This window comes from Tamandua tetradactyla, chromosome 6 (genome assembly GCF_023851605.1).
Source record: "Tamandua tetradactyla isolate mTamTet1 chromosome 6, mTamTet1.pri, whole genome shotgun sequence".
Taxonomy (NCBI): Eukaryota; Metazoa; Chordata; class Mammalia; order Pilosa; family Myrmecophagidae; genus Tamandua; species Tamandua tetradactyla.
In genome coordinates this window covers 55,329,985-55,347,450 of record NC_135332.1, presented here as the reverse complement: position 1 = coordinate 55,347,450, position 17,466 = coordinate 55,329,985, and the positions used below count along the sequence as shown (strand labels likewise).

Sequence of the window (17,466 nt, the reverse complement as noted above, 5' to 3'; positions counted from 1 at the left end):
TGTTGTTTGCCTGAAAAGAAGCCCCATCATTTTTAAGTCTCTTAGAAGATTGAAAGCCTTTCATCAGAGCCCCTGTGGGCGCTGCCTTCCCGGTCTATTTCTAGAGGCAGAAAGCTGGTGGCCGCTTGCACACAAAGCCTCAGTCACAGGCCTCGGTGATTTTGTGGTCCCCAGTCAGAGCGACTTCCTGGGGCTTCTGGGGGGAGTTCCCTGGGACATGCTGCGTTTCATAAGCTGTTTCTTGGAAACATGCAAGGGATTTTGAGCAGAGAATAAGGGGGCCTGCCCCTGGCTCTGGCCTTGATTTCAGAGATTAAGGTCTCTGGCTTCCTCCCACAAGACCCGCAGGGACAAGGGAGGTGGGTCAGGACCCAGATGGGCCTTTGGGTGGCGGCCCCTCCCTAGGCTCCCGGCCTGCCCGGACCCTCTCCTGACGCAGCCCCCGTTCCCCGCAGTCGGCCTCTACACCTCCATCTTCGGCGTGCTCCAGCTGCTCTGCCTGCTGACGGCGCCGGTCATCGGCTACATCATGGACTGGAGGCTGAAGGAGTGTGAGGACGCCTCGGAGGAGCCAGAGGAGAAAGACCCGGGCCAGTGCGTAGGCGGGGCCTGTGCCCACGGGGCGGGCTGTGGCCACAGAGCCAGGCGTGCCTGGCAGGACCAGGGCAGGGGGCTGGGAGGGGGCGTTTAAACTTATTTTTTCATCTTTGTTGTAACATGCATTCAAGAGAACATAAAACCTAACTGGCGGGTTAGGTTTTAAAGTCAGTGGGAGAGACAAGAGAGGAGCAAGCCCAACCTTACCCTCAAAAGGCCTCACGACACTCGCCTCCTCAGCTCAGCGTACAGTTTGGCCTGTCCCCCACTGCGGAAATTCTCTTGCACACTGAAGTTTGGGAAGTGCTGAGCTAAACTAATAAAGGGGAGAAACAAGAGGGAAGTCTGCATAAGATACCTGGGCATGAATCCATTCTGCCTCTGGGACAACCCTGAGACCCCTGGCATGAGTGTGCAGTGGGCAGGCGACTTTAGACTGTTCCTGCTTGCCTGCAGGTGGATGCCACTTGGTTTGCATAGGAAGTCACTATAATCTGCATATGTATAAGTAGATTTCCTCAGGGTTGTGGGGCTCAGACAAGCTGCTGGAGCCCGCCTTTGGTAAAGCTGGGCTCTAAAATCATAGGGTGAGTTAAGTGCTGTGTATGTGAACCCACGTTTATCACATCAGGCCTTGTGCCAAGTGCTTGGCACACGGGACCTTGTTTAAGCCTCCCAGGACCCCCGTGAAGTGTGTGTTTCACAGATGAGGAGCCAAGGCAGGAGTTGAAGTACATTGCCTCAGGGCGTGGGCCTGGGGCTCCCTGCACGTCTCTGCAGACTTGGTATTTGTTCTAAGAGGAAAAGCAACTCTCCACATCATATCACTGCCCACAGGGTCTCTGTGTGGGTGGCGAGACTGGAATCAGTAACAGTGAATCTACAGGAAATAATGACAGAGAATGCTGTTATCTAGGTCAGGTCCTACAGCTGGGTTGTTATTTGTTCCCGTTCCAGTGCCATCAGCTCCATGCTTGTTTCTCCTTCATTCTCTCCTGCCCCGCACGGGGAAATCCTCTCACTCCCTCACCTGGCTTATTACGGCCTTCCTGCAAGGTTTGGGTGAGGTTGAAGCAGGTGGTAAAAGTGAGGCTCTGCCATAGCCGCGTTGGGCACACTCCCCTCCCTCCCTCCCCAGCATCTGCACCAAAGCAGAGCAGTGGATTGCCAGCACCCCACATCTGAGACCCCTTCACTGAGGTTCACGTTCAGTGCTCAGTCGGAGGGTGGAAAAGAGAGTATCCCTAGGGTTGGTCTGGCCCTGACACAGTCCCTAAAACAAGCTTGGGGCACATCTGCAGTCTTGCTTTGTTCCACATGCTGTGACTCCCAAGGCCTACTTTTTTGGGGGAGCCTCCCCCCCACACCCGTGTCTATTTGTTCTGTGCCCCCACAGAGGTGAGAAAAAGAAGAAGCGAGACCGGCAGATCCAGAAGGTCACTAACGCCATGCGGGCCTTCGCCTTCACCAACCTGCTGCTCGTGGGCTTCGGGGTGACCTGCCTCATACCCAACCTGCCTCTCCAGGTGCTTATGGGGGAGAGAGGGGCCAGGTGTGTGTGTGTGGGGGGGGTGATGAGAAGGGATGCTATTTAGAGGCTAAAGGTGAGTGTTGCATCTTGGAAGCCACCAACAGACCAGGTGATGACTATCCATTCATTCATTCCACCCGCCAACCAGCCGTGTTGTTCAGAGGGCCGGCTACCAGCCGGGCTCTGTGCTTCATGAAACAAGAGTTGGCTTTCACCAAAGAAGTTTTCTTTCTTCTTCTTGATCTTGGGGCTTCTTACATATCGTGAATGCCATCAGCATGTTATTTCCCAGAACTTCGTGGGGTTGCTGTGTAGCTGCTTGCTTTGCATTTGCTCAAATAGCTAAAGTCTGATGTCCTTGGGTCTGGCCCATCTGTGGTGTTGGTGGGAACATCTGCTGTCCTGGAGCGAGTGCCTGCTGGGTCTCCACAGCGTGGAGAACAGCCAAAGACTGGGTTGATTGCTTGGTGTCTGGGTTCAACAGCCTAATTCCTTTGTACAAGATTTCTGATTCTTTGAAACTTAACTTCTGGCAGAGATTGAGGGCACAAGGTAGATTTTGTCTCCTGCCCAACTCCACCCTAGACCCAGGAAAGTGTTCTTTCCATAAATTTTGGCCCCAATCTCCAGGTTTATGAACTTTGAAAGAACATAAGAGATGGCATTACTTCCAGCTGGGTGTAGCCCACATCCAGGTGGTGTCTTGGGCTAGGTCCAGGAGGAAAGCAAGGTCCCTCCCTCTTCGTAAGGAGCCACGTGTTGAGCTACGTTGAACCACCAGGTGTTCACCACCTACGGGTACTGTCATGTGTTGGTGCTGCTGCTGTGCATGCAGACAAGAGTGAACCACTGGAGATGTCTACCAGGTCCAGCTGGGAGGGTCATTGTATCCCTGATGCCCTCCTGAGTCTCCTTGTGGCTGCCCTCTTTGCAAAACCCCCAATCTTGGGGTTTGTTCATATGAAACTTAACCCCACAAAGGATAGGTCAAGCCTACTTAAAATTAGCCCTAAGAGTCACCCCCAAGAGAGCTTCTTTAGTTGCTCAGATGTGGCCTCTCTCTCCAGCCAACACAACAAGCAAACTCACCACCCTCCCCCTGTCTATGTGGGACATGACTCCCAGGGGTGTGGACCTTCCTGGCAACATGGGACAGAATTCCTAGAATGAGCTGAGACTCAACATCAAGGGATTGAGGAAAACCCTAGAATGAGCTGAGATTCAGCTTCAAGGGATTGAGAAATCCTTCTCCACCAGTGGGGGGAAGAGTGAAATGAGACAAAGTTTCAATGGCTGAGAGATTCCAAACAGAGTCGAGAGGTTATCCTGGAGGTTATTCTTATGCATTAAGTAGATATCACCTTGTTATTCAAGAAGTAATGGAGAGGCTGGAGGGAACTGCCTGAAAATGTAGAGCTGTGTTCCAGTTACTTGACCATGATTGAGTAATGAGATAGCTTTCACAATGTGACTGTGGGATTGTGAAAACCTTGTGTCTGATGCTCCTTTTATCTACCTTGTCAACAGAAGAATGGAACATATGGAATAAAAATAAATAATAGGGGGAACAAATGTTAAAATAAATTCAGTTTGAAATAGTGGTTAATGAAAGCGAGGGGTAAGGGGTATGGTATGTATAGTCTTTTTTTTCTCTATTATCATTTTCTTTCTTTTTCTGTTGTCTTTTTATTTCTTTTTCTAAATCGATGCAAATGTACTAAGAAATGATGAATATGCAACTATGTGATGATATTAAGAATTACTGATTGTATATATAGAATGGAATGATATCTAAATGTTTTGTTTGTTAATTTTTTTATTAATAAAAAAAGTTTAAATAAATAAATAAATAATAGGGGGAACAAATGTTAAAATAAATTTAGTTTGAAATGCTAGTGATCAATGAAAGGGAAGGGTAAGGGTTATGGTATGCATAATTTTTTTTTTCTGTTTTCATTTTATTTCTTTTTCTGAATAGATGCAAATGTTCCAAGAAATGATCATGATGATGAATATGCAACTATGTGATGATATTGTGAATCACTGATTATATATGTAGAACGGAATGATCAAAATAAGAATGCTTGCATCTGTTAAAAAAAAAAGATTAAAGGAGCTCTTTTTAAAAACAAACAAAAAAAACCCCCAAAAAACCCATAGAGTCTTGCCCTGACCACCCTGTCTAGTCAAGAGGCAGTGCTCAGTGGGGAACAGTCATCTACTTTTTATTTTATTCATTTCTCATTGAATAAAGAGAATTTGCGAAAAGGAAACAAGGCAGTGGGTGAGGAGCCCTGCACGAGTCTGTGTGTGTGTACACATGTGGGCCAGCCCCCTCACGACAGTGCAAGAGGAGCCCTGCCCCCTCCACCGCCCTCCTTCCTGGGAGCTAGGCCTAGCTGCTGAGCGAGGTGACAGGGCTGTGCATAAATGACACAAAGGGCAAACAAAGGGCCCTGGTTGCAAAGTGGTCAGTTTTCATGCTTCTCAAGAATCGTTAACAAGGGCTTCCCTGGGACTGGCTAAGCTTGCCTGCAGCAGTCCTCCTGGGACGGGGCCTCCCAGATATGGCTGTGACACCTACCTGCCAGGAGGACCTGAGGTGGCCAGGTGGGGAGACCCCTGGGCATGGTCCTCAGGGCAGCAGAGGCAGGAGATTGAGGTACAAGCCCTGATGTGTAACATTTGCTGATTTCCATGGTGCAGCTCTCACGATAACTCATTTCAGCCTACGATGGGAACAGCACTGAGCATGGAGTCGGGAGGAAATTCCCTGAAACACACCATGATGTAGTGCTTCTATCAGGCACGTTACATGTAAAACTATCTCAAGCCTAGAGAGTAGAGTGATGAGTTTTGAGTATTTATTACCTTTGTTTTTAATATAATGCATTTAATTGTAAGTTTACAGAAGTTAATTTTTAATAATGGCTCTGTTTAACAACCAGGTCACCAAATTCCTGACTGTTCCCCAGTTGGCCCTGCAGAGCTGGTGCCTTCAGCTGCCTTCCTGGCTCCCTATTGCTCAGGCCCCTGGGAGCGGAGGGTTAGGGGCCAAGGGGAGAGTCCCTCTGTCTTACGCTCATGCCTTTCTCTCCTTTCTCAGATCCTGTCCTTTATCCTGCACACCATCGTCCGAGGGTTCATCCACTCTGCTGTCGGCGGCCTGTATGCTGCTGTGTAAGTTCTGGAAGCTGTGGGTGGACAGTGGAGAGGAAATGACCCGAGGGAGTGTTGTGGTGGGACCAAGGCCCTGGGATTAGGCCAGCTACCCCCATGGACTTTTCTCTCTTGCTTCCAGGACAGGGCTCCTGTTGGGTGTGTCAGAGGAGAGCCATACCTGGTGGGAGGTGGGCCGGTTGGGTGCCTACGAGCTTCAGCATTGGACACGAAGTTAGTTCCCCTGGGCAGGGGTCAGGCCCCTAAGCAGCTCATTATTGCCTTGTGGCCACTGCTCAACCGAGTCCAGGGGCTGCCCTTGGCTGCTCACTGGGAAGGGCAGGGCTGGGTTCTGGCTACCCAAAGCTAAATGTGTAAGTTCCAGTGGCCCTGAGCAGGGGCAGTGAAATGGATGACTGAGCCCCTGTCATGTATCAGGCTGGGGAGCCTGCACCCTGAGCATCAGAGGGCCAAGCTCTGGCCAGAGTCTTCTCAGACCCAGGCTGAAATGAAACCTCTGTGTTTTCCAAGAGGCCACACATCCAAAAGAAATCACAGTTGTTCCTTCTCAGGCCTGGGCCTTGACCCCAAAACCAAACCAAGCACCATCCATACTCTCTCTCTGACCCCATGACATGCTGGCTCCTTGCTGGAAGCCCCTTCTCACTTCAGCAAAACTTTATGTTTGCCAGGATTTTGCCCAGAACTCTCTCCCCCTTCCAACAGCATCCCACGGAGGTCATTCCAGGTCTGCTGTCCCTGACCCCAACCCCTAGGCCTGGAGGAAGTTGTGGCTGCCCTGGCAGGGTCTGAGGGAGCTGAGCGGAGAGCTGTGATGCTGAGTTTCCATGATTACACAACGTTCCTCTGATGATGGCACATCAGGACCAGGCCCTGCTTTCAGCCTACTCCTGGGCCTTTTCCCAAGCTGCAGACTCCACTGGCACCACACTTTTCCACCCATCTCAGCCAGACCCCTTCAGCTCAGGGCACACCTGGGCAGGGCACAGTCCTCCCCAGAGCCTGGGGCCTTAGGCAGGTCCTAAAGAGAAACTCACTTTGCACAACTGCTCAGTAGACACCCTGCTGTTCTGAGGCTATTCCTGCCCCTTCCCTCTCTGGCACCAGCAGTGCAGCCTGGGGGCACCGGCATGTCCGGGGCCAGGCTGAGACAAGGCGGTGTTGGTAAAGCCCAAGTGGCATTGCCAGTAACGGTCTTGGTCGCCCTGACAGGTACCCCTCCACCCAGTTTGGGAGCCTCACGGGACTGCAGTCTCTGGTCAGCGCGCTCTTCGCTCTCCTGCAGCAGCCCTTGTTTCTGGCCATGATGGGCCCCCTCCAAGGAGACCCTCTCTGGGTAAGAAGGGGCAGGGCGTGGTTGGTCATGGGCTGCTGTCCACCCTGGTGACCAGGAGCTGGGAGGCATCACTCAGGGGCTTCCAGAGCCCCAAGAACAGGTGGCTCGAGAACTTTGGTTAGAATCAAATTAGGGTCCTCTTTCACTGGTGGCTAAGTGCAAGATGCAAAGTATCGTCATTGGACGTAAAGGGGGCAGAGTCCCCACTCCCGCCTGTCCGGCAGCGGCCCCTGGATTCTCCACCAAGTGCAGTGAGCTTTTTCTGTGGCCTGTTCCCGGCCCTAGAAATGCCAGTCAGTAGGTCTGAGGTGGGGGCTCCAGCCCCTGGGGGCTGCTGGAGGCCAGAGGGCTGTCACCCTGGGAATTCCTATGCTGGAATGTGGACCGACAGGCCCTGAACCTCTTGACCTTGCTGTTTAATTTTATACTTTCCTCTCCTGTGACCTCCTCTTTCCCAACCTGAGGGTGAGGGAGGGTCTGGAGCCAGGCTGATGGTGACACTCATCCCCGCCCCCCCCTCCCAGGTGAATGTGGGGCTGCTGGTCCTGAGCATGCTGGGGTTCTGCCTCCCCCTCTATCTCATCTACTACCGGCGCCAGCTGGAGCGGAAGCTGCAGCAGAAGAGGGAGGATGACAAACTGTTCCTCAAGATCAACGGCTCATCCAACCAGGAGGCTTTCGTGTAGCACCCACCACCTCAGAACCGGGGCCTCCTGCCCGTGCTTCAGTGACTGGCCGAGCCCTCCCCTCCACACCCCAGAGGGCGCCCCCGGCACCCCCACGATCCTCTCCGTCACTGTGTTGGATCCACGCTTCCTCCCTGGGGCCCTGGTCCTGCCTCGGAGCTCTCTGGTGGAAGGAGGGGAGAAGGCCCGGGACAGTGGCAAACTTCTTGCTGCAGGGAGCGGGGGCGACCCTGGCCTTTGGGGGCCCCGGGGCTCCATAGTGCCTGCAAGAGGAGCCAGGAGGACCTCCAGCAGGCAGGCTCTCTCCCTCAAGTGTCTGGATTTCTGCCTCTTGCCAAAGTGGAGGGGTCTGCCATCCACTGTCCACAGCCCGCCCCTCGGCTGCATGCCCGCCGGCCGCGCCTGCCTGCGGACAAAGGCTTGCACTGTCTGCGCCCCCTCGCCTGGCCCCTCACCTCCTCCCCGGGCCAGTCTGAGGCTGCCTGAGGAAGGAAGGACCCGCTTCCTGTTGTTGGTGCTACCTCCTTTGTAATTCCAGCCCCCCCGCGGCCTGCCCATGGCTTGTCCTCCGATTAGAGGCCTGGGGAGAAGCCCCCCAGCTCCGGGCTTAAAGCCTGGGGCGGGGAGGGCCGGGTGGGCACACGAAGTCTTTGGACTCCATGGGTGAACAAGGCGGATCAGTCAGTCCTGAGCCCCTTGCCACAAGGGGCAAAGGCAGGGGCGGGTTTCCACGGCCACTCTTGGTCCAGTCTGGGACCTGAAGGGAATTAAAGGTCACTGCTAGGGTATCCCCACACAGCTGTTTTTGTGGGGATGAAAGTGAGGCTTTGGTTGATGGACATGGAGGTCCGGGCCTGGGGGGAAGTGGATATGGGGTGGGTGGGTGGGTGCGGGCTCTGGATGTCGGCCCTTATCCTCCCCCACCAGCCAGGAGCTAGCCTGGCCTGCCGCGGGCCCAGAGCCCGGGAGCCAGCCACGGGCACCGCCAGGAGCTGGTCCAGGGTTGTAGGGCGGCAGCGCCCCCTGCTGGCAGGCTCCTCTGCTGCCCTGCAGCCCTTTACCAGGGAGAGGCCCCTTTCCTCTGCCAGGCAGGCCTGGCTCACCAAACCACCCACCTCGACTGCCCCCAAAATGTGTCTGAGACTTCGTGGGAGTGCTGAGATGAGTGGGCTGATTTTTAGGGTTTTACTTTTGTTTTTTGTTTTTTTTTCTTTTAAATTTATTCCTTATTGAGCAATAAATCCATTCTCCTTCTGGTAAAGGATGTCCCCTCTAGCAGATCAGTGAAGGTGTGCATGTGCCTGCTTTGAACTTGAGAATAAATGGGTGGGACGAGATTTTCTGCCACTGATGAGCCCCAGTAGCACCTCACAGCTCACCATCTCTCTGGAGGACCGCCCTCTTCTCAGGAAGGGCAGGGGACTAGAAAAAGATCCCCAGTCCCAAGAGACTGGGCTTATGCAGACATCTTAGAAATGTGGGCCACCCCCAGCCCCATGCTTATACCAAGAGGCTACTCCTGACCCCTTCCCTTCCTCTACTCAGATTTCCTATCACTTCAACACTTAGGGTCTCTTTTGATTTCAGGACACAGGGTGACCCCAGGACAGCTACAGGCTCAGAAGGCAGAGTTGGGACGTGGGTGAGGGGAACTGTCGACAGGCAGTCCTGCCTTAGCCGTGAGCACCTTGAACACACCTAGTCTTCTAGACTTCAGTCTGCTACCAATAACACACACATTTACACAAAACGAGAGCTCATTTCCCAAATGGTTCCTTGGAACCGCAGTTCTGTGAGATGTTAGAAGTTATTCTAATTAAAAAAAAAACAAAAAACCCCTTTTCTAGTCAACGTTGGGAGATGCTAAGTTAAGGTCAAGTATGTTTCTTTACAGCAAGTGCTGGTATGTACTTAGTACTTGGCACATGGACATTATGGCTCTTGAGGAAGGGTGCCCCACACTGACGAGGAATGGTTTTAATGCCAGAGCCAACGTAGATTCCAGATCTTATCTGACCTAGAGGGAATCTGGTGTGTGGCCCTGGAATCTATGTTTTGTTCAGCTCCAACCAGTGATTCTGATGCATCTGATGGTGTGAGACCCGCCAGTGAAGAGGAGTGCTGTCTGGGGGAACCCTAAGAGCCAGCAAAGGGCCCTTTCGGCTGGGAAAATGCACTGAGGCTGGGTGAGCACAGCCCATGCTGCCGCCAGCAGTGCACGGGCCCAGTCGAAGTTTCTCCCCCCCACTCAGAGGGAAGAAGCAGGCACCGAGAAACCAGAATTCGGGGTGGAAAACAGTCTAGGGCCAACAGTGCATAGAGATTAGAGGCATGAAAATGAAAACGGTAGCAGGTGCAGAGGCTGTTGCTAGCCAGATGGTCTGGAACCATAGGGAACCATGCCCCAGCCCCACCCTCCAGTAAGGGGCCACTTACCCTGCTCTGACTTTTTACAGAGGTCCGTGGTTACTCTTTCTCGTTGTTATCACGGAATCATGATAAGGATCCAGGAGTTAAAAAGATACTATCATCCCTATTTTACAGCAGGGGGTAGAAATTGAGACCCAGAAAGGTGGAGTAACTTGCTCAAGTTTAGAACAAGGACTCCTCCGTGGGGCTGATGTCAAGGAAGCAGCTGAGGCCCTCTGGACCAGGACATTCTGTTTGAAGCAGCAGCCCCAGGGGCCATCAGGTCCTGAGAAAAAGGGGCAGGTCTGGACCTGGTGTCTATTTCTTGGATCCAAGAACTTCCTCAGGGGTGTGGGATGAGCTCTACTCAGTGGGGGCGTTCATTTTGGCCCTGGAGGCAGATGGGTACTTGGGGCGGAGGAGTGAGTGCCCGGTTCCCCCAACCTGAAAGAAGTGCCCTGGCATGGCTCAAAGGCAGCGGGCACCAGTGGCCCAGCCCTCTCACCACCTCCCTGTCTTCCAGGCTCCCGTGGGAGGCAGCAGGAAGTGATGCTGGGCCCTGTGGTTTCAGCCAGAGAGGGAGGAAGTGGGCTATGCCGTCCTCAGAGGCAGCACCGGGAAGCCTCTCTTCTCCAGACTCCCGGACTCCGGGGTCAAGGTGTTCCTTTGTGCTTGGCTTCCCCCAAGCCCTCTGGGCCTCTGCCCGCAGCTCCCACTGGGTGGGCCTGTACTCAGAAAGTCCAAAGACATGGTTCTGCGAGTCCGCGAGGATTCCTTTTGGGTTTGCTCTATCTCCCTCTCCTCTTGTACCTAGTATCAGCCTGATCAAAAGAACTTCTACGTAAACCCTCTCTGTCACAGCCCTGAGCTGCGGTCAGGAGGCCTTCACACTCCCACGGACACTGAAAATGAGGGGCATCCAGGATGGGAGGGTACACGCTCGGGGCTGTCCCAGACAGAAGCATAAACATATTCAGCCAAAGTGGAGTTCTGGGTGCGCTGGCCCGTCAGCCCGTGTGAATCTGAGCAGATGTGCAACCGGGGGTGGGCGACGAGGGGTGGGGGGAGCCATGGGCACCCGATGCTGAAGGGCTCCTCAGAGAGCTGAAAGGTCTTCCGGGCCCAGCCTGTGTAAGCAGCAGTTCCTCCCCACTTCGAAGGGTGATAGAGTTCTCAGGTGCTCCTGGGGCAGTGAGGTGCCTCATCTGTGCAAATCGCCAGGGGCCCAATTCAGGGGTGAAGGCCCATTTTCCCTTAATATAGACCAGGGATCATGAGGGTTAGGAGCGCAGTGAGGGGCTGGGTTTCCACAGGCTGTGGTCCCCCCCACCAAGGGCAGGGGTCCGGGTGAGCAGGTGGGTTCTGTGGGCTCGCACCTCCCCACCAGTGCCCTGACGTGCCCCTGGTTCTGGGGCAGGGTCGGAGCTTCCTGAGTGTCAGGAGGTGACGTGTCCCCCCACGGGCCACAGTTCTGCCTCCGCTGCGCCCCCTGCTCTTGGCTGGTAGTCCACCCTGAAGGGAGCCGTTCTTACCCTCTCGGGCGGATCCAAGGCTGGATTGGGATCATAAGCAGCCCGGGGCCCCTGCCCCTTCCCCAAGGAGGCTCTAGCTCTGCACACTAAGCGGCCACGAGGGGCAGAGCTAAGAGAAGAGGCTGTGAGGCCACACAGGGGTCTGTTTAAACCCTGGCCTTATCGTGTACCATCTCAGTGACCTTAGGCCTCGGTTTCCTCATTGGTGAGATGGAGATAACGAGAGCCTCACTGTGATGCTGGGTGAAAATGCACTGAAAGCGCTTGCACAGTAATTACACCTGGCACTTAATTAGGGACGACACTGTTTACGCCGGGGGAGGGCAGATGGCACGGGGAAGGGGGCGTGCGCCCCTGCCGTGTAGTTAGGATGCCTGTTTTAGGCAGCTCTGACCCTGACAAACTCTTAGCCAAGTAGAAAAGAAAACAAGGTCTGCATCTGCTGACTACTCCCCACTCAGAACCCCATCTTCAAGCAAAAGCCTTAAGATGTTATCCCCATGTGCGATTTTCTCCTGTGTCTTTTACATTTTGGTAAGAGGCTTGGCCAAAAGCTTCTGAAAATGGCTGCAGGCCCTGCTCGACATCTACGTTGTGGGGCGTCTTCAGTCAGGGTCACGGAAGCAGCACCTGCACCCCACCTCCATGGAACGCTCCGTGGTGGGGCCTCTGTGTGCGTGTGCGTGTGCGTGCATGTGTGAGAGAGAGATGTATTCTGGGCCTGTCCGCGTGTGGGTGTGCAGAGCTTGTCCGTGTGCCTCTCTACCCGGATGGAGAAGCAGGAAAGATCTCCCCTCGCCAATTCCTTTCCATTCCTGGAAAGAACCCCTAAACAGGCCCTCAGAGGGGTGCCTGAAGGGTTAATCCTGTTCCCAGAATGAACCAAGGTCAAGGCAGTATCCCTAACAAGTCAGCAGCTGACCTTGACTCTTCCCTGCTCCTTGCTGTTTCTAGCCTCTGGCAATCTTCCCAGCACACAATAAGCACTCAATAAATGTTTGCTGAGGGTGACTAAGAACTGCTTCTTCTTCCTTGATTCCTGTGTCTCTTTCTCCCTAAATCACATATCCCCTGGCCCTTGTCTCTGGCCTGGATTCCCAGTCACTTGTCTGAAACATGTGCTTCTTGACCCCCACCACACCCTGGGGGCTTGGATGTTGGCAGCAGGAGGGAGAGAGATTCTCCAAAGAAGTCCCAGGGAGATCCCCTCGGGCCAGGGAGGGGTGGGAGGTGGATGGCCTGAGGGTCAGATAGGGAAGGGGCAGAGCGGGCTTCCTGCCCAGCCCAGCAGCCAAGGGCCGAGAGACGGCAGATGGGAGCGCGTACGTGGTGGCACGCTCCTTGTCAGGCTTGCAAACTCAAAAGCCAGCAGAGGCCAGGGAGGCAGCAGACAAGGGCTCTGCCCCAACCCTGTGCTGTGCACCAATCAGTTTCCCACTTCTGAAGGAGATGGCACAGAGAGAATATTTCTCTAATATAAGTAAGCCCACAGCATGAGCTCTGCGATGATAAAGGGGCACCAAAGGACTTGGTGAGGGGTGTGGAGGCCAGGGCCACAGCCCCCCTCTAAGGGGACAGCCTTGGCACTGCTCCACCCAATTATTGCCAAGTGGGAACAAGGCCCAGCATTGGCAGAATTGATTTTTCAAGAGAAGCTGGAAATCCTGATTTTCATATTAAATATCCCCATTTTCAAATATTGGCTCAATTATTATTATTTTTTAATATAACATATATTAATTCTATAGAGACTAAACAAAACGAAATACTGCCAGAAGCAAGGAGAGGGAAGAGGAGACAGTAAATGTCCTCTTTGCCTCTTTGCGACTCCCAAAATGCTTGTGGTGTGTTTCCTTGACTCCAGCAAATAATATACTTGTGTTCCTTCTGCATTAGATTGTTACCCTCGGCAGGCTGGGACCTTACTCTGCTCACCTTTGGGGCCCACTGTCCGGCGCATGGTAGGTACTTAATAAAAGCTGTCAGGTGAGCAAATCGGGTAAACCCTCTAGGCTGGCATCTTGTGTGGCATATGGCTCCTATTAAAGGGTCGGGAAATCGCCAGGCAAAGCGCAGGGCAGGGCCACCTCACCTTCACGGGCCTAAGTCCCTGCCCAGGCTGTGGCCTGGCTGACGCAGTCCTCTGCCTGGGGGACGAGCTGGCCAGCCATGGGTCCTTTATTTGTCTGCTCTAGTGTCTCATGCCTGCCTCCCCACTAGAATGCAGCCCCCTTGAAAGCAAGCACCTGTTCTACCTTGGTTACTGCTACATCCCCAGTGCCCAGGATGGTGCCTGGCATGTAATAGCTGCTCAATAAATATTTTTAGGGTGGCTGTTTTAAAAAAAGAGAGGGCAAAGGGAAATGAACAGAAAAGAAAAAAAAAAAGAGGCTGAAACAGACTGAGGCAGAGACAGACTGAGGCAGAGACTGGGAGTAGAGCATGCTCTCACCAGCCAGGAAGGGATACAGCAGAGGATGGAAACAGTGAAACACAGTCTCCCCAAGATACTCTGAGATGGGTTACAGGTGTGGCAGTAACGGAGGGGGTAACGAGGGCCAGCCAGCCAGCAGAAACCGTGCAGGAGCTGAAACTGTGAGATCCAGAGGCGCAGAGCGAAGAGAGAACAAGACAGAACAGACAGACAGATAGGAGGAAAAGGAGACAGCTGCCAAAAGAAGCTGAAAAAACAGGTGGAAGATGCATTGCCCAGAATAGGGTGATGAAAAGACTGAGATGGTAGGGGAGAGAGGGAGAGGGAGAGGGAGGGGGAGGGAGGGAGGGAGGAAGGGAAAGAGAGAGAGAGAGGGAGGGAGGGAGGGAGGGAGGGAGAGAGAGAGAGAGAGAGAGAGGGAGGGAGGGAGGGAGGGAGGGAGGGAGGGAGGGAGGGAGGGAGAGAGAGAGCAAGAGAGCGCGCGCGGCAGAGAGAGACAGAGAGACAGAGAGAGAGAGAGACCAGGAGAGACAGCTGTGACACTCGGGACTTCTGTTTCTTTTTTTAAGCGTGGACCGTGTAAGTCTGGGGTTGGGCAGTAGTATCCACCCCACCCCCTCTCACAACATCTCCTGCCCTGGTAATAATGATGATAATACAGGAATGTGTCACTCACTGCCCAAACTGCTTCATATACATTTCCTTATCTGATACTTCCAGCAAGGAGGCAGGGACTATCATTACCCTTTTTACAGATAAAGAAGCTGAGGCAGAGGAAATTTAAGTGACTTGCCCAAGGTCAAACAGCCAGAAAGTGGTTGGGCTGGGACTGCAAGTTTCCCAGGGCGGGACTGCTGGCTCACAGCAGGGGCGTAGGTAGGGAGCTCGGTGTGGCTCCTGCCTCTAGGGCACAGCTCCATGCACATCGGAAGCAGAACTTGATAGAGCAAAGGAGACATGAGAAACTAAAGAACTAAAAACAACATGTGAGGAAAAAAAATAGGTGGACCTTGTTTGGATACTGAACTAATTTGAAAGAAACAACAAAATGAATTTTTCAGATAATGAGAGGAATGTGAATCACTATGAGTTTAAGTATGATAATGGCATTGTGGATCTGTAATAGAATAATCATATATTTTCTTCTCTACCCTCAGTCTAACCTGTGTGCCCACCACACTTTCCCCCCACGCCCTAACCAGAGGTGTGTACTGGTCTCTCCACTCCCCAGATTCCACCCGTGGAGAACCCTGCCTCTGCACCTTTGCATATACGCTATTTTCCTTCCGGAGATGCCGTTCCTTCTTCCCAGCTAAGTCAGGCAGGGTCCCCCGTGTCCCATGAAACTTCCCACACCACTCCAGCTGAAGTCCCTCCTCAGACCTTCTCCAGCACTTCTCTGTGAGTCACACACATGCACCTTTGTCGCCAGCTACACAGAGTAACTAGTTACGTGGTTTTTCACAAGTGCAAGATATCCTCTCCATGAGCTCCTCAAGAGTAGAGTGTTAGGGTGGGCAATGGTGGCTCAGTGGTAGAATTCTCATCTACCATGCCACATTCCGGGGTCAATTCTCAGAGCCTGCCCATGCCAACAACAAAAAAAAGGTGGGTGGGGGGGAGGTGTTTCTCACATATTTTGATTTTGGTTTGATTTTTTATTTCCCCCAGCACCTAGCACAGCCCTCCAACTCAACTCTTGTCAGTTTAGTCAGCTCAGCAGTCACTAATTCTTCTCCTTACTCATCTCATTCTAAACATTGCCTCCTCCAGGAAGTCTTTCCTGACCACCCGCTGATGCCACCCACTGCAGTCCACACCCCACAGTCACCCTGTTCAGCTTCTTCCTAATTTTAATGACTACTTGAAGTTATCGTCTGTGTTTGTTTATACTGTGCTTCTCCCACTGAGCAAAGGAAGGAGCACGTTTTCTTGGTCACTCCCGAAACCTGCCTAGAAAAAGGCCTAGGACAGGGCCAAATGCAATTAATATTTATTGAGTGAATGAATAAATGTGTTGTCCCCAAAAGACTGTAAGCTCCCACAGGGCAGAGTTAGGTTACTTCCTAGAAACAGCCCACAGCATTCACTGATATTATGCAGGAGGAAATGCCCTGAGCTGGAGTTAAAAGAGAGACTTTCCAACATTACAATAAGGATCTCACAGGCTTATTGAGCGAATCCGACAGTATCCTCTTCAGCAAGCAGAAGGGAGTTCTGGTGTAGGAGTGGAAAGGAGACGCTCATATAGGATGAAAACAGAAGCAAGTGATGAAATGTGGAAGCAGATATACATTGATTAGCATGGCATGCTTGTCCAACCTGATCAACTCTCTCTACTGGACCAAACTAGTTTTATCCAGGTGTTGTTTAATAGCCACCCTATCGGGTGTGTTCCATTTTCTCAGAAAACCCTGCAGGTCAATTGGTTTTGTCTTCTGGAAAAGCCCTTGCAAAGAGGTCCTCCTTCTGATGACACCTTATGCCATTTTATTTTATTTAACACTAGTAGGTTCAGGAGACTAAGGTCCGGGCCACTCACTTCACCTGGGGCTTTAGGTCATAAAGCCCCCTTCCTTGACCTTCCCCGAGGGCACTGGACTTGAATATTTAGAACTGTCCGTGCTCCCAGTGTAGTAGAATGAATGAGCGGCCAGTGCATGTAATATTCAGGGTGGTGCTGGGGCACCAGTCATGCTGACAGCAGTGTGCTCACCTGCCTTGCCCACCTTTCCTGAGACATTCTCTTGGGCTGCTCACTCACTATCTCCATCTGGATGGCCCTCGAGCACCCTGAACTTAATGAGTCCAGCAATGGAGTCATTATCTTCCCCTCTGGAAGCCTGCCTTTCCTGTGTTTTCAGTACTGTCTACCCAGGCCCTCAGGCCAGAAACCTGGGCAGTTTTCTCACCTCGTCCCTTGAATTCTCCTCTCAGCCAATTAGTCAGCAAGACTCTCTGGATTTTACCTTCTGAGTGATTCCTGAATGCAGCCCTTCCTTTTCTCCTTTCCCATCACTATCCAGGTGAACTGCAGCAGCACCCTATCTGGTCTCCCTGCCTCTGCACCACCCCCTTCCATCCACTCCCCTCCATCTAGCAGCCAGCGAGGGGGCCTTTGAACACTCACACATGCTCACAGCACTGCTTAAAACCCTGAAATGCCTTTCTATGACCCTTAGGATAGACTCCAAAGACCTTATCGTCACCCTCCAGGAACTTCAGCATCTGGTCCCAAACTTGCCCTTTCACCTCCAACAGGCCCTCCACCCCAACTATGCTCCGGTTACTTCTTTCAGTCCCCTCATTGCACCCTACTTTCCTTATTGCCTCCAGCCTTTGCCATCACCCTGCCTGGTTTGCTTTTCTCTCCTTCTCTCCCCATCCTGCCGCAGATCTTGGCTTAGAATTTCTTCCTCAGGGGTTCCTTCCCTGACCACACCCCTCATAGTCCCTTTAGCTGCTCATCCAGTGTAATCCCTTCAAACCTGTGTCTCACTTCTCAGAACCCTTTCATCCTAATTGCCTGGTCCTATCCCCCCACCCACTCACCCCCCAGCCCACCTTGACCCTGAGCTGCTGAGGGCTAGACCGTATCTGCCTTACTCACCTTCTCAACGATAGCACAGTGCTGAGCACAGAGCAAACACTCGGCAAATATTAACTAGACGAATGACATTACACTCAGGCTGCCGGGTTAAACCTTGCGTGGACCACTTACTAGCTGTGGATGGACACACACATGCGTTCCGCTCCCCACC

General features: G+C 52.8%; 1 protein-coding gene across 2 annotated transcripts in view; it reads left to right on the top strand.

Annotated features, from left to right (window-relative positions):
• The window catches only part of SLC43A2 (solute carrier family 43 member 2), a 43,137-nt gene extending 34,546 nt beyond the window's left edge, over positions 1-8,591 (top strand). For both annotated transcript variants that reach the window (XM_077165480.1, XM_077165481.1), the window contains exons 10-14: positions 456-594; positions 1,994-2,123; positions 5,235-5,308; positions 6,521-6,644; positions 7,169-8,591. In XM_077165480.1, coding sequence (XP_077021595.1) covers positions 456-594; positions 1,994-2,123; positions 5,235-5,308; positions 6,521-6,644; positions 7,169-7,330 — 629 coding nt within the window. In that variant the 3' untranslated portion in view covers positions 7,331-8,591. The remainder of the gene's footprint in view (positions 1-455; positions 595-1,993; positions 2,124-5,234; positions 5,309-6,520; positions 6,645-7,168) is intronic.
• The last annotated feature ends 8,875 nt before the right edge of the window (positions 8,592-17,466 follow it).